Raw genomic sequence first — 14,180 nt, forward strand, 5'->3', positions numbered from 1 at the left:
TGGCACACAACAAAAGTAGAGCTGAGGCTGATGGGGATGTCATTAATTTTGCAGGTAAACCGAACTACTAGACAAATGAAAAATTTAACTACAATTCATCCTGAGGGGAGCATGAATATCTGGACAAAATGTAACGGCCAGTCATCCAATAGCTGAGATATTTCAGTCTGAATCAAAGCGGCTAGCGTGGCTAAAAACTATTAAAAACCATAGACTGTATGTACCGTCGTTATTTTTAATCAATCCAACAAAAACTGTTCTAGTGCTGTAAATGTGTTAATCCGCTGCAGAAAATAGTCCCCCACAAATACAATTTAATTCCAGTTTGAGTCATGTTTGCTTAAAACTACACTGCCCAGCTGTTTTAGTGAGTTACTGAGCCTTTTTTGTTTTTTTTAAATGACACTATATTTGTGACCTGTTTTTGGGGATTTTCAGTAGGAACAAATGGGCTTGGGGTCACAGACAGGGTAGGGAAGAATTAAAGTACTAGCGCACTGATGGTTTTGGTTTTTTTAAATGGGATTTATTGAAAATAACAAAAATATATAGAATATTGCCAGCCTTATACTTTAAACGAACATGAGAAAACAGATTTGCACATACAGAGTTGACAGCAGAGACTGGTTTAAATTGGTTCGTTTATTTGGAACCCTCCTCCAAATCACGTAATTTTTCCATTTCACAAAATATTTACAAAAAGAAAAAAAAAAAAAAAAGAAAAAAAAAAAGAGATACTTTCATGTTGTTTTTTTCCTCTTTATGCTGAGTCTTGTAACAGCTCCTTTTTAGGATGATGACAATTGCTTACATCTCACAGTCCAGTCTTGTTCTTTTAGAAAAAGTTCATGAAAAAAAGTCCTACCACCCTTCTTTTCTGCATACATGTTTTCTTCCCATTGTTCTTCTTTTGAGTGCTTAAAAAAACTCTTCCTTGCAGGCTTTCAGCTGCAAACAGGAAGCCAAGAGCTCATGTGCTTATTGAGAGGAAGTGACATCTTTGCCCTGCAGGAAGTACAATTACAGCATCATCAGATCCTCCAGATGCTTGATTGGTTTGGTCCGTCCAGTCTTGCCTTTTTCTCTAAAATCAAAGAGTCTCTATAGACAGGCATGAAACCAACAGATGTACCAAATAACACAAAGTCATAGTAATTACTAAATGGAAACAGTCTTTGTCAGAGGATGTTCTGTCCTGTGGGAAGCCTGGTAGCAGGAAGGGAGTGCTAGGAATAAAGGACACATTTGCAAAACCCTGAGGGCCTCGGTCAACTGGCCCTCTTCGGATGCAGCTCTAGTGTCCCTCTGCATGTCAGCATCTGTAGTCCAGGCATAACAAGGCATCCACAAGTACATTGCGGGTGTTCCATGGAAGAGCATTTTGTGTTCAAGCCGTACGATCCATCCCTGAACTCAGCAAAGAAAGAAAGAGGTGCCATGATGATAAAAATCAAGAGAGACACAAAGGGGCCGCAGTCCCTCTTTAAAAGGATCTATCAAACAGCGTGAGCTGGGCGGAGAAAAATATGATGCTAATACCATAAGGCAACTGACCTCAGCACAACTGGAAGGGGTGATTATATCAGACACACGAGGCGCTAAACTGGAAAGGTCAACACTGCACAGTATTATCTCTTTTCCCTTTAGCGCCAGTGAGAAGCCATGAAGAGGCATGAGAAGGTTTTCTAATAAAAGTTCATTTTCTATCAATCCATCTCCTGCTCTATAAATAAAAAGATGCACGTCTTACTCTGCTCCTCAACTTGTTAGTTCTTGTTTATGTGTAAAATGCTGAGCTAAGTTGTGCCAGAGTGAGCGGTTGGCTGTTTATGCATTTTACGTATAATACACTACATGAAACACTGACTGAAAGTAAAGAAAATAAAAACACAAAGAGATCAACCCTGCCCCCGAATGTGTATACATCTTCTAGATCTGTCTGTGAGTGTGTATGAATTTTAATATTTTAATGTGTGTATAGTATAACTGCGGTGTGTTTTTTTTCTCCAGTTAATAAGTCGGTAAAGGTGTGCTATTTCGGTGCCTGTCTCTATATCCAAGTGTGTGTGTGTGTGTGTGTGTGTGTGTGTGTGTCTCTACTCTGTTAACTGGTGACATAGTGCTTTGTAGATGGTTGCCCATACAGCCCGTAAAAATCTGCATGTCTGTGTGTCTGCGAGGCGTCTATCCAGTCCCTCACTGCCAAGCCCTGCATGGACGGACCTCCAGAGGCCAGGCCGGGAGGAGGGGGGTAGTCTTGGGTGCTGACCCAGGGGAAAGAGCCAGAGCGTGGGTACGGAGGATGGCTGCGGTGGCCCGACACTGAGGGCACTCCGGAGCAGTAGCAGTTATCCATCGTACACACCAGGATCTTACGGCCGCCATATTGTGGCAGCACGGCCTGCTGGGAGGAGTGTGAGGAACTGCTGCCTCCAGGAGGAAAGTGTGAGGAGCCGAACACAGAGCCTGAATGGTGATTGGTCAGAGAGCCGCTCCCACTTCCTGTCCCGCCGCTCTCGCTGATGTGAGGCGGGCCGCAGGGGCCGAGAGGCTGCTGATTGGTAGACTGGCCTTCTCCAGAGGCAGAGCCAGAGCCCAGGTAGGGCTGTTTGGCTAATGATGAGGAAGAAGATGAGGAGGAGGAGGAGGAGGAGTCCTTGAAACCTGGAGCAGCGTTTTTTCCGACGTTCCCGTTTCCCTCTGGGAAGGCAGTGGAATGTTTCCGTTTCTCTGCTCCAGAGCCGGAGCTCTGACCGCTGGGATACGCAGGAACAGACTGCAGGAAGGTCGAGGGAGGGGTGAGGGGAGCTAAGAGAAAAGGTGGGAAATAAGTCTTAATTAAAATAAAATCAAAGTCATGACAGTAATGTCCCGGATTAAACCCTGACAAATGTGCTTGAGTCCTACCTTCCAGCGTTCTCTTCAAGCTCTTCTCTCTTTTTGAGATTTCAGAGAGGAATAGTTTAGAGTTTAGATTCCCCACTTTGTAAGGAGGGAGACTGCTGCCCACACATGCCTGAGACCTGCAACAAGTGCCAAGAGACAAAAGACGTCAGCTTGGAAACATCACCTGCTATTAAAGACCCCGGGCAGAAAAGTAAAACATCCATTTTGAAAATCAGAGATTTTCTCTCTCACCTGTCTGTGAGAATTTTAACTGGCTTGGTGTTTTTCATGAAACTCAGCTCCTCTGCCTTACTGAAGGCCGTGTGGATGGAGCTCAGCAGCTTCTGGGCCTCGTGGCGCTGCTCCCCCAGAGCCAAGACCTGGGCAGCGTTCTCCTGGCAGAACCGAGCCTGAGCGCGGTCCAGAGCCTCCAATGTCCGACCGAGATCCTCCTCCAGGAGCTGGTGCATCCGCTGGTACTGCAGACGCACCTCCTCTTTCAGCTCACACACTCTGTCCTGTAGAGTAACAAACATGGATGCACAAACATCAATCCACTCGAAGTTTTCTTTACATTACACCAACACATAGGAGAATTTCTGAAAATGTGTGTGGTTGTGTTCATGCAACAGAAGCAGGGTATAAAAACATACCTCCACCACACACTTGTCAGAGTCCAGTTTGCAGAGCTGTTCTTCGATCTCTTGCACTCGTTCCTCCACGCGCTCCTGCTGTCTTAACAGGCTTTGCTGTGAGGAGAGACAGAAAGTAAGTCTTAAGCTTTGTGAAGCTGTGACCTCAGCTCGCCACTGGCATCCCCTCCCCATGCCTGAGATATTAGAATCCGGGAGCCGGCTAATTTAGTCTCCATCCAAAACACAATCCCTGTGGGGGAGGAGGGAGGGCGTGCTGTCATAGCAACCAACAGCTATTTTGTGTTTGCATTAGTGAGTGAGGACTAACGTTGGGGGAGCTGGGGGAGATAAATAAATGGGCACAGAGAAGCAGAAAATGCTCCAGCAGCTCTCCCCACAGCGAACCTCCTCTCTGTACTCGCTCACACTCAAGATGCACATGCATTCACAAAGATGAGGCTGCTCTGTGAGCTATGGCAATGTTGTGGCAACCATGCTTGTTATTTCTAGGACGATGATTGCATGTGAACAGCAGCAGACGCCCGCTCGGGCCAAGCTGAGATGCCCATCCGGCTCAGCTTGTGGTCAAAATAAATTAAAAACATAATCAATGGCTCCATATGAGATCAACGATCCTTTATGTCGCTCCCTGCATTGTAGTCGCATAGTAGGAATGTCATTGACACAGATTTACTAATCCTTCATGTTGTTAATATTTAATGTGAGATATGAATAATCCTCAATCAACATTTAATGAATCAGACGCATGCTGATGGAATGGTGCAGAGCAAAATAATGTGGTAATGGCAGCAGTATGATCCAGATTCAAATGAACACTAATAAAACTAATGCTACATTCACACTGCCTTAATGCTCAATTCTGATTTATTGCCCACAGCCATTTGTTTTGATTGAATGTTCACATTATTTTTTAAATGTGGCCCTGTGTGAACTGGTCGAGGCCTGAAAGTGACCCGCATGCGCAAAAGATTAATACAATGTCACACACATGATGCTGTCGTACGAAAATCAACATGGAGGCCAAAGAGGTTAGCAGGATTTTCCTACATGTTTGTGTTCACAGCGGCTCCCGCTAGCGCAGTAATGTGACAACAGTCGCTCTAGAGTGACCTGACCTGTTTCTGATTTGGACTACATATGAAAGTGTCCCAAATCAGAACTGGATTATGCTTATGCTAAACAGGTAATATGTTTACAACATTCCCCATCTTATGATGATGGGTATGGGATTGTCATTAATTCCTCGATTAATCAATTACTTTAGTCTTAAGTTTTAGTCTATCAACTGTCCAAAAGCAGTGAAAAAAGCCCATGGTGATGTCTTCAAAATGCTCGCTGTGACGACAAACAGTACAAATTCACAGATATTTAACTATCATACAAAAGTAGTAAATCCTCACATCTGAAGCTGTTTGGTATTTTTGCTAGAAAAGATACCTGCAATGATTAATCAATAGTCAAAAATTATTTGCAGATCCATTTTTTGCTCAACTAATAATCATTATTGCAGCTCTAAACCGAAGGACTGGACAAAGTAAAATTTTGACTTGATGACAGATCTAGAAGTCTCCAAACATGAACATGCGCAACAAATTTCATGCTAATCCATCTGATAGTTGTTGAGATATTTCAGTCTGGATGGTTAAAAAAAAATAGGGACTGAATGCGTCATTAATCCCACAAGTCAAAAATCTGTTGTTTTTTCACTCATACCATCACATACCACATCATCAACGTCATTACTATTCAATCATTCCAACTAAGCAGCAGCTGATTTTACCATTAGTGCCATCAGCTGCTGTAGAGCTTGACAGGAATGAAAACCTGCATACTCTTGGGCCTCAGCGGCACATGGTTGAGAACCACTGCCCTAGATATCTTTCTCACACACACACATGGCGTGGTTAGATCCAGGGCTGTGACCTGGTTGTACTGATTGATTGAGTTAGGCTCGGAGCAGAAGCCAGGGGAAAAACAGGGACGAAGGAGCCGAATCTCCCCAGAGTGGGGGTGGCAACTAAGTGTATGGGATACCTTTGGGGGAGGGAGAAGTGGGGTATAAAGAGGGGAGGGGGCTCTTTAGCTGTCATTTCACCACAGTGTCTTCTCCATCAGAGCCACCAGAGCAGGAGAGTGGGGCCAGAGGGAAGGTCGGTCCTCCCCTGGAGTGGGTGGTAGATTTGAGGTGAATTTAGTGTGTGTGTGTGTGTATGTGTGTGCGTAGAGAGGGTGTCCAACTCTACATTCCTTGATCGCATTCAACATGGAGGATGTCTTTGCAATCACTACCATGTAGGACAAATATCTAAATTTAAAAGTGTGGATAAGATTTGATTTGGCTAAAATCCATGTCACAATGAAATACGATTAATTATCTAATATCTACACGGTAACATTTAGCAGAACATGCTGACACTTGTTTTGTTAACCACTTTATTTAGTAAAAGACGCCCTAAACAATCCCACACTCAAACATATTATATTTGCTTGGGTTTTTTAATTTAAATAACATAGTATTAAATTTTTCTAATGACATTAGAGGAGATTATAAAAATCTAAAAACTATTTATCTGCAGATTTTAAATGTATTTAATAGGATTACACAACATAAAAACCTGACAGATAATGGAATATTTGCTTTTCTTTTGTCTTATATGATTGTAAACTGAATATTTGTAGTTTTGGAGTGTTTTTGGATAAAATCAAACATTTGAAGACGTCACATTGGACTGTGGGAAATTATAGTGGACATTATTCACAATTATGACATTTTATACACAAATCCATTTATCCATTGATTACTTAAGAAAAAAGTATTCAAATTAACAGAAAATAAAGAATAATGGTTAGATGCAAACCTACTTCGGTTTACTCCTCATCAGCTGCACTTTGTGTTTAATGCTAATTTTTAGCGCTAATTAGCAACGGTTAGCATGCTAACATGCTACACAGGATGGTTAAAATACTAAACATGCCTGTCTAACATCAACATGCTAAAATAGTAATTTAGTTGTGGTTACATGGACAATATTTCTTCACCTCAGATTCAGGGACGTGAACAGGAATTTTGAAGGGCAGTTGCTCTGACCTGAAAAAAGGCACTAAACACAGTATCCAAAATGTATTAACAATATAAATGTCACCAAAATACATATGAGAAAAAGAGTTCCTTATATTATTGTTTATTGTTTTTTTTAATCATTATTATTTTTTATTTTTTTTCCTTTTTTTTTTATTTGAAAATAAATAATCTAGATTGAATTGACAGATGGGGAAAACTCGCTTCTAATAAAATATTAAATAAAAAAACGCTTAGATTTCGGAAAAAAATACAATCCTTTTTTAACCTTTTGGCTTCCCGTACATTCAGTTGCGCTTCTAGCTCGTATTCACTTCTGTTGGTACGTATCACGTATGGTAACTGGGCAAAACTACGCATGATTTGTTGTAGTATGATTGCATAAAGGAAGGAAACAGGAATTCCGGTAGGGAACAGAATCGACTGACGTGCAGGCAGCGCTGCAGCAGTGCAGCCACTTAAACAGAGTTTGCCCTTCCCCTACTGACTTTCACTTTCGGTGCCCGAATGGAAGTGAATGAGGCTTTGCGATCGCGATTATTTTTTTATTTTATTTTTTTTTCTCGGAAGGGCGAGTCGGAAGGGCAACTTGAGTCAGGAAAGGCAAACGGGCAGTTGCCCGGGCAACCAGAGCAACCCCCCTGTGCACGTCCCTGCTCAGATTAGAGATTCTGACTTTACCGTTTACATGGAAGCTAAATAAAGTGATCTGATGAGATGTGCCTTATCAGCTGTGGCAGACGACAAATGGCCTGCCTGAATCCATGTACCTGCAGAGGGCAGGACAGGAAAAAATTATGTGAGGCAGAGAATACCAGCAACGGTAACGGCAGACGGCATTGCTGAAGTTTTAAATATATTAACTTTCTGCCTCCTTCGCCACAGAATTAACAACCAGATGTTGCCTAGCTCCCATAAACATGAAGATCATCATCTGGAAAACGAGAAGCTAAAAATTTTGGGGTAAAAACACACGTAATTAAATGATCGGAGCTTGAAATCCTACCGAGATGTTACAAGGAAAGCTGACATGGCAGGCAATCAGCACAGAGCAAGGTGGAATACCAGGTCGGTAATATGAAAACCGTGTTAAGCTATATTATCTTAACGAGCTATCTGACTAGCTATTAACTTTGTGTAGCCGACATCATCGTGACGCATGTTTCGTTTTGCTGTCCTGACATTCTGTCGGTTTGTTTTCCTGTGCCTACCGTCTGCCTGAATCCAAGAAAGACTATATTTATTCCAACCAGAGAGAAACAATCGGATTAAATATTTACATGGTTATTAGGCATATTTTCCCATTGAACGGATTATCAAAGGGTTTACACCACCCCTCTCAACACCATTTAAAATATCTTCCCATCAGGCAAATCTCTTCCGATTGAAGTGCTTACATGAGGCATTTTTATTCTGATTGGCCCATTATTCTGATTATTAGTGAAATATTAGGCAGCTTGTGTGAGCATGTTAGCATGCAGCCCTACTTTTCATAAGGACGCTTTAAATTATCATTTTTATTAAAGAATTGTGACCATGTAATGGCGATACCGTTTCATCACAACATCAAAACATATATTTGGCATTCATTTACTGCTATTCTTGTTATTTATCAGCAGACATACATTTGTGAGCTAATATCTGCCAATATATTGGCCCTGCTGATTTATCAGTCTGACTCTTGTTGCCATGTTTGCCCACCAGAGCTCATTTTGTTTAACATAAAATAAACTGTAAAGTGTCCTACTTAACAAGTATCTTTTTCAAATCTTTTGCATCAATATTTAAGGGATCTTTTAAAAATGTTTATTTAACGTGTTAATACTAAAATATTGGCTGATAGTACAGCATAGATTTTAAAGATAAATACTGAAGTCAGTATCTGGGTCAAAACCAGCATTACTTTTTGCCCAGCCTGATTATACATAATGTAGGAAAAGCTGTGAATGTGAAGGATTTTGGTAAAGCTTTTAAATTTAGACCAGGTCCCACCCGATGACCCTTCCTGTGCCCCAGGCGACTGATTAACCATACATAAAGCTGCGTCATAGCATTCCCAACAGGAAATACACCCAAGCGTGACACGGATGACACCTGAACAGGGTGTTGGGTGAACAACATGAGTCAGTCAGCAGAGTGGCCTCCATGGTTCTCCCTCTGACTAAACTGCCCCCTCACACACCTCTTTCAAACAGAAAAAAAAGGGAGAGGAAAACCAGTCCAACCTCTGCACAAACCAGCGACAGCGAGCACCAAACCCCCAGGAAGGGAAGAGGTTAATAAAAACCCCAAGTAGACCGCAGAATCAAGTGACAAATCACTTTAATCCCCCTTCCCCTTGTCTCCTCTCCCACCCCCCCTTCACAACTGGCGATCCCTGAGCTAGGATGCACCTGTGCTGGGGAGATAAGGCCCTCTGAGGGCCCCTCATTGTTCCACCCTCGGCTGCATTGTTTGTCATTCCAACAGATGAGAATGGCGGCTGGAGTGGGTCACAACTGAAAAATGCACAAGACTCTTACACGGGCGCTAAAAAACACTCGAAATACAATTGTTTCTGAAAATGGGAAATTCTGTTTTTGATTGAGGAAAGTGATTTGTTTAAATGCATACACAACTGAGAACAGACCACAACAGCTTTGTAACCAAAAGTCTACGCTTTACATCCAAAAAAAAACATTAAATGATGCCCTTTGTTCTGGTGATGTTTGCTTGATGACTACAAAGTGGATGAAAAATGACCTCACTGGCTTGTGTGATGCACAGAGTTACATTTTGGTGTTTGAGTGGGCATTTAGCCAACAAATTCCTGCAAGCAGGGCCACAACGAACCATTATTTCCATTACCAATTAACTGTTTATCGTATATAAAAATCTGCAAATGGTAATAGTGAAAACCGTATTTTCCCAGAGCCCAAGGTGAGGTCTTAAACCAAAAGATAGTCCGTTTACTATCACATTATTCACATTTGAGAAGCTGGCTAATACTTGCAGATTATTTTTATCTCGCTCAACTAATCAATTAAGCGACTAATCGTTTCAGCTCTACTTGCAAGATGTCAGACGTCCGCTTGCATGACGAGCCGGCGATGAAGCCAAATTACCGTCTGTAATTTTGTTTCCGTCACAATGTCACTGTGACTGCGTCCTGAGCAAGAATAAGAAGTGAATAAACAAGTATGGATTAATTTATGTGTACGATATACAAGTCTCCTTACTCTGATGTCGTTGCGTCGCAGCTCCACGTCGGTGACTGCGTGGCCGTGGCTGGGGTGGCAGCGGGCGAAGCAGCAGTACTGACACACGGCTGTCTGCTCGGCCTCGCAGTGGTACAGCCTGTACTCGTCGTGCTGCAGGCAGGTCCAGGCCTTCACCGCCTCGGCCTCTACCAACAGGTGCCCGAGGGCCGAGCACGGCTGCTGCAGGTGCGTCTGGACGTGGGAATGGCAGCACGGGGCGTTGCAGCGCAGGCAGACTTTCACAGCAGGGAGTGGCGGGCCCCGGCGGCATAGGATGCACTGCAGCGCCGGCGTGGTCGCCTTCTCCACACTCAGGGCGTTGTACTTCTCAACTATGTTGGACAGTTTGTGGTTCTTCTCCAGGCTAGGCTTCTGCGTGTAAGCATGATTGCACTCAGGGCAGCGGGCCAATGTCGAGTCTTTGGCCCAGGCCTCGCTGATGCAGCCCCGGCAGAAGTTGTGCTTGCAGGGCAGCTGGATGGGATCTGAGAACACGTGCAGGCAGATGGGGCAGATGAGCTCCTCCTCAAAACAGTTCCTCCACGTCTCAGCCATGTCAGAGGCCATCATGGTGTGGGCAGGCATACACTAACTGCTTTCCACTTGTACCAGACCTCTAGGCCCCTCTGTCCTCACAGGAAACCTGACACTCCCAAAAATGAGTCTTGAGAAAAAGAAAAAAAAAGAAGATAAAAACAGACCCGATGCTGTCCTGAAAGATCACTCTGTGTGTTTCAACCCTTGTGACCAAAATTAGACGAGTCTCCCTGACAGGCGCCGAGTATTGCTTATTGCAGCAGCATAAAGGCAAATTCCAGAGAATTGACCAGAGAGGGCTTCAGGCAAGGATGACAACACCTTGGTGATTTCAACACACACACACACACACACACACACACACGCGGGCTGACGTTATTCAGATTACAGTAAATGGTTCCTTTCCTCTAAATCACACACTGGGCCTGCCTTTACAGCTTCTGTGTTTATAGGCCTACAGGAAGCGTGAAGCCTGACAGCTACAGGTAAACTACAAATACAAACAAGGCACAGAGAACTAAATATCTGCACAATGTATGATCATGAGGGGAATCAATCTCTGTATAGCACATGAAAAGACACTTGATCCTTCTCTGCTGCTGGCTCAGGCCCTTACCTTGAGAGCTTCCTTCACTTCAACGTCGGATTATGATTGACTGTGGGCCAATTCACACCAGCAACTGAAGCATGAAAACCACGAGAAAAAGGACAGCCCACACCCTGATTACTATTCACACACGGAGGGCTTTTAAAACCTGAATCTTGTTTTGTTTTTATCAGGACCTCAAGGGCGCTTGATTCCCTCAATAATCACAACGCGGCGCAATGCTTTTGTCCGCTGAATCATAAATAAGTATCCGAGGAGCCTCCACCTGCAATTTAATCATCCATACAACCAGCGACAGTTTGGCAGTAGACAAGAAATGCTTTTTTTTTTCTTTTTTTTACAGGTCAGATTAATAACACAAGTACCTCAAGGCTTTCAATTTGACATAAACGCAACATTTGTATTTTATGAATAACGCTTGCTATGTGGCACAGCTCGCATATCTGTACACAAGGCCCCGGCTTTTCTACCAGTTTTCTGTCGACAACAAAGGCCGTATAATCTCATTAAACAGCAAATCATACCCGGGCCATCATTTCGAGCCTGTTTACTGCATAGTTAATCGTTTTAATAGTCGAGTCCAGCTCCTGCGCACAAAACAAAGGGTTTTAGGATCCGCAGGAATGTTGGCTGCTGTTGCAGAGCCTTTTGGTTTCTCTACCCCGACACATCTATCAAATATCTCCTGACCCAATGGTTTTTATTTATTTATATCCAGATCCGGCCTGTTTTGACTTTGCTCTCCAACTTATTCACCTATCGTTGCCTCGGCCTTTAGCCAACAACACATTTTTTCCCTCTACTTCCTTATCTCGATTAAATTTTGTAAATTACCTCAGACGTCACCTCACCATTTTCTACCCCAGCTCAGGTACAGATAAACACTAGACTGGCACATATTTTCCGACAAGGACGGTCGCTGCTAATATAAGCCACAGTCATTATCTTTAAAAAGCAGCCATATTTACGCGTCAAACGAATATAAATACAAAAATATACCCTGCTAATCTTAAAGGGGACGTCACTTTTCTGTCCTTGTTAGGGGTAGCTGTCATCAGCCATCTTGCAAATCCTCATTTAAAAAAAAAAGGAAGATATCCGCCGTGGAAAGGCTGTTTCACCTAAGCTGCTTTTCGGTAGCTGACCTACAGAGGCACATCAACGCCAAAGTCCCGTTTTCATAAAAGGAAAAACACGCCTTTTTTGTGGTTATTGTAGGTCCATAGTTGCAGCCTCGACGTGGGTATTTATTCGTGGTTTTGTCTGGTCGGTGTGTCCGCTGTGAGTCGGCTCCGTGCTTCATGAAAATCCAACGCGGTTGAAAATTATAATTGGTGTTTTCTCCCCCCCTTTTTCCTTTCTCTGTCTCTATCGGGCAGGCTTTTTGAGAGAGGAGGAATGCAGGCGAGCTGGACTAGTCTCCAAACCTGCGTCAAGACGTCCACTGCGACGGGCGACTTCCGGTGAAGTTTTTCAAAATAAAACCCAAGGCTTTATTCTATACAGCATGGAAACTGCTATATTCACAAGTGCAGATGGTCTAATAATAATAATGCGGCATTCAGACCAAACGCGAATTTAATCCACGCAACGCTGTCCTCTCGGGGGTTTTATCGCTGGACAACTGCTGAGTGTTCACACACAACGCCATAACTCGAATAAACGCATTACAACTCACCATTACTACAACTGTATGAACCCAAAGTAAACATTTTGCTGTGATTAAATATTAATAAACGGATCAAACTGACGCCGGAATAACTACAATATGAAGCCGATTTGTTAAACATATGAATTCATGCTTTGTCAGGTCTGTCAGCAAGACAGCAGGACAACAACTTCTAAAATGTCTGTTTTCTGATTGGAGTTCGGATCGATCAGTGCTATGCTAGGCTAACTTGGTCACAGTAAAGTACAATGATAGCTGGAATAAAGTTACACACGTTTTCAGAACTCACCAGGTAGTTCAACCTCCTAGCTTTCTTATCTCCAAGTAATGTCCAGTTTTGTCTGTTTTTAATATAAATATGAAGGAGTAGGGGAGAGCGGGGTAAGTTGATTCGTGTGTAAGTTGTCACACTGCTCATAACTCCAACACTAGAGGCTCTATGTCAAAAATCAAATAGCCATTTTGTGTGACTTCTTTTTCTATTTTCAGCTTCCTTCACATGTGATCAAGGTCACTCTTATCTGAGGTGAGCACAATTTTATTATTTTGTTGCTCCAAAAGCAAAACATTTGCACTTTACATTTTATGTATTCCAACCTTATTAGGTATAAATGTTCAGAATGATAACTTTGCACAAAGTAGAGGAGGAGACAATAACCTGTCTTCTGATACTTCAGCTGAAGTGCTATGTTAAGCTCACCTTGAGATTTAGCTAACATTAGCACCTATGATTAGCACACATGTCAGTTTGGGGCAAGTTGTCTCAATGACTTTGGGGCAAGTCGTCACATGTGATTACTTGCCCCAGTACAAATAAACACAGAACATGCTCAAAAACTATGTGAAATTGTGTAATTACCTCTGACATCAGTATTAAATGTTACTGTAAATAGAATATTATACACTGCAGTTTACAGCAGCAGCCATATGCCTGGACAAGATATACGGTCTTATACCGTAGGCATGTAGTATGTTAGTAGATACAAACACACACACACTACTATCATCCAGTTATTAATTTACTTAGTCAACAAGGGTTAATGTTAACATAATGTTAAAGGCAGTCAAGCAGGTGAAGTTGAAGAACAAATCAATCAGAAGTACAGCTAAAGATTTTGACGTAAGCCGCTGACATCTCTTTTGGCCTCATCTATGTGGATCCATTTTCATGCAGTATTTCAAAGAAGACATAGTTAAAGTGTATGAAATTCAACAAATGGGCCTGCGATTAGTCAGATACGTCAGATACATATGTACGTCGTACAAAAAAGCACATTGTTGCATTAGTGTGTTTAAACACCACATCTGTGTAGTTAAGAAGTTACACATTTAACAAGTTATCTGCAGCATTACATTCAATTACCATAGATCTATTTGCACTCTAGAGAAAGTTTGATTTTCAAGTTCAAAGAAAGAGGTTGTACCCCTTAATATGTGCTCTGCCAACATTTTTGTTTTGAGTTAAATTATTTATTTTCCAAATTCTCTAGGCTTGAGTGTTGATTGA

The 14,180-nt window shown here is 42.5% G+C and overlaps 1 protein-coding gene across 1 annotated transcript; it reads right to left on the bottom strand.

The window, feature by feature from the left end:
• Positions 1-504: 504 nt before the first annotated feature.
• Positions 505-12,452, bottom strand: trim8b (tripartite motif containing 8b). Its single transcript, XM_038735467.1, has 6 exons — positions 11,014-12,452; positions 9,840-10,524; positions 3,540-3,635; positions 3,139-3,404; positions 2,908-3,023; positions 505-2,808 (listed from the first exon to the last, which is right to left on the bottom strand). The coding sequence occupies exons 2-6, from the start codon at positions 10,443-10,445 to the stop codon at positions 2,105-2,107; spliced, it is 1,788 nt and encodes a 595-aa protein (XP_038591395.1). The 5' UTR covers positions 10,446-10,524; positions 11,014-12,452; the 3' UTR covers positions 505-2,104.
• Positions 12,453-14,180: the final 1,728 nt, after the last annotated feature.

The sequence above is a fragment of the Micropterus salmoides genome, unplaced genomic scaffold (genome assembly GCF_014851395.1).
Source record: "Micropterus salmoides isolate LMB-PRFRI ecotype aquatic unplaced genomic scaffold, ASM1485139v1 Ms_hic_scaffold_21, whole genome shotgun sequence".
Lineage (NCBI taxonomy): Eukaryota > Metazoa > Chordata > Actinopteri > Centrarchiformes > Centrarchidae > Micropterus > Micropterus salmoides.

Excerpts from the sequence above, each read along its gene's own strand:
- trim8b (XM_038735467.1), bottom strand. The coding sequence starts at position 10,445 with ATGCCTGCCCACACCATGATGGCCTCTGACATGGCTGAGACGTGGAGG. Across the intron at positions 3,405-3,539 it reads CTGACAAGTGTGTGGTGGAG|GACAGAGTGTGTGAGCTGAA; the intron begins GTATGTTTTTAT and ends GTTACTCTACAG. Across the intron at positions 3,024-3,138 it reads GTTAAAATTCTCACAGACAG|GTCTCAGGCATGTGTGGGCA; the intron begins GTGAGAGAGAAA and ends CACTTGTTGCAG.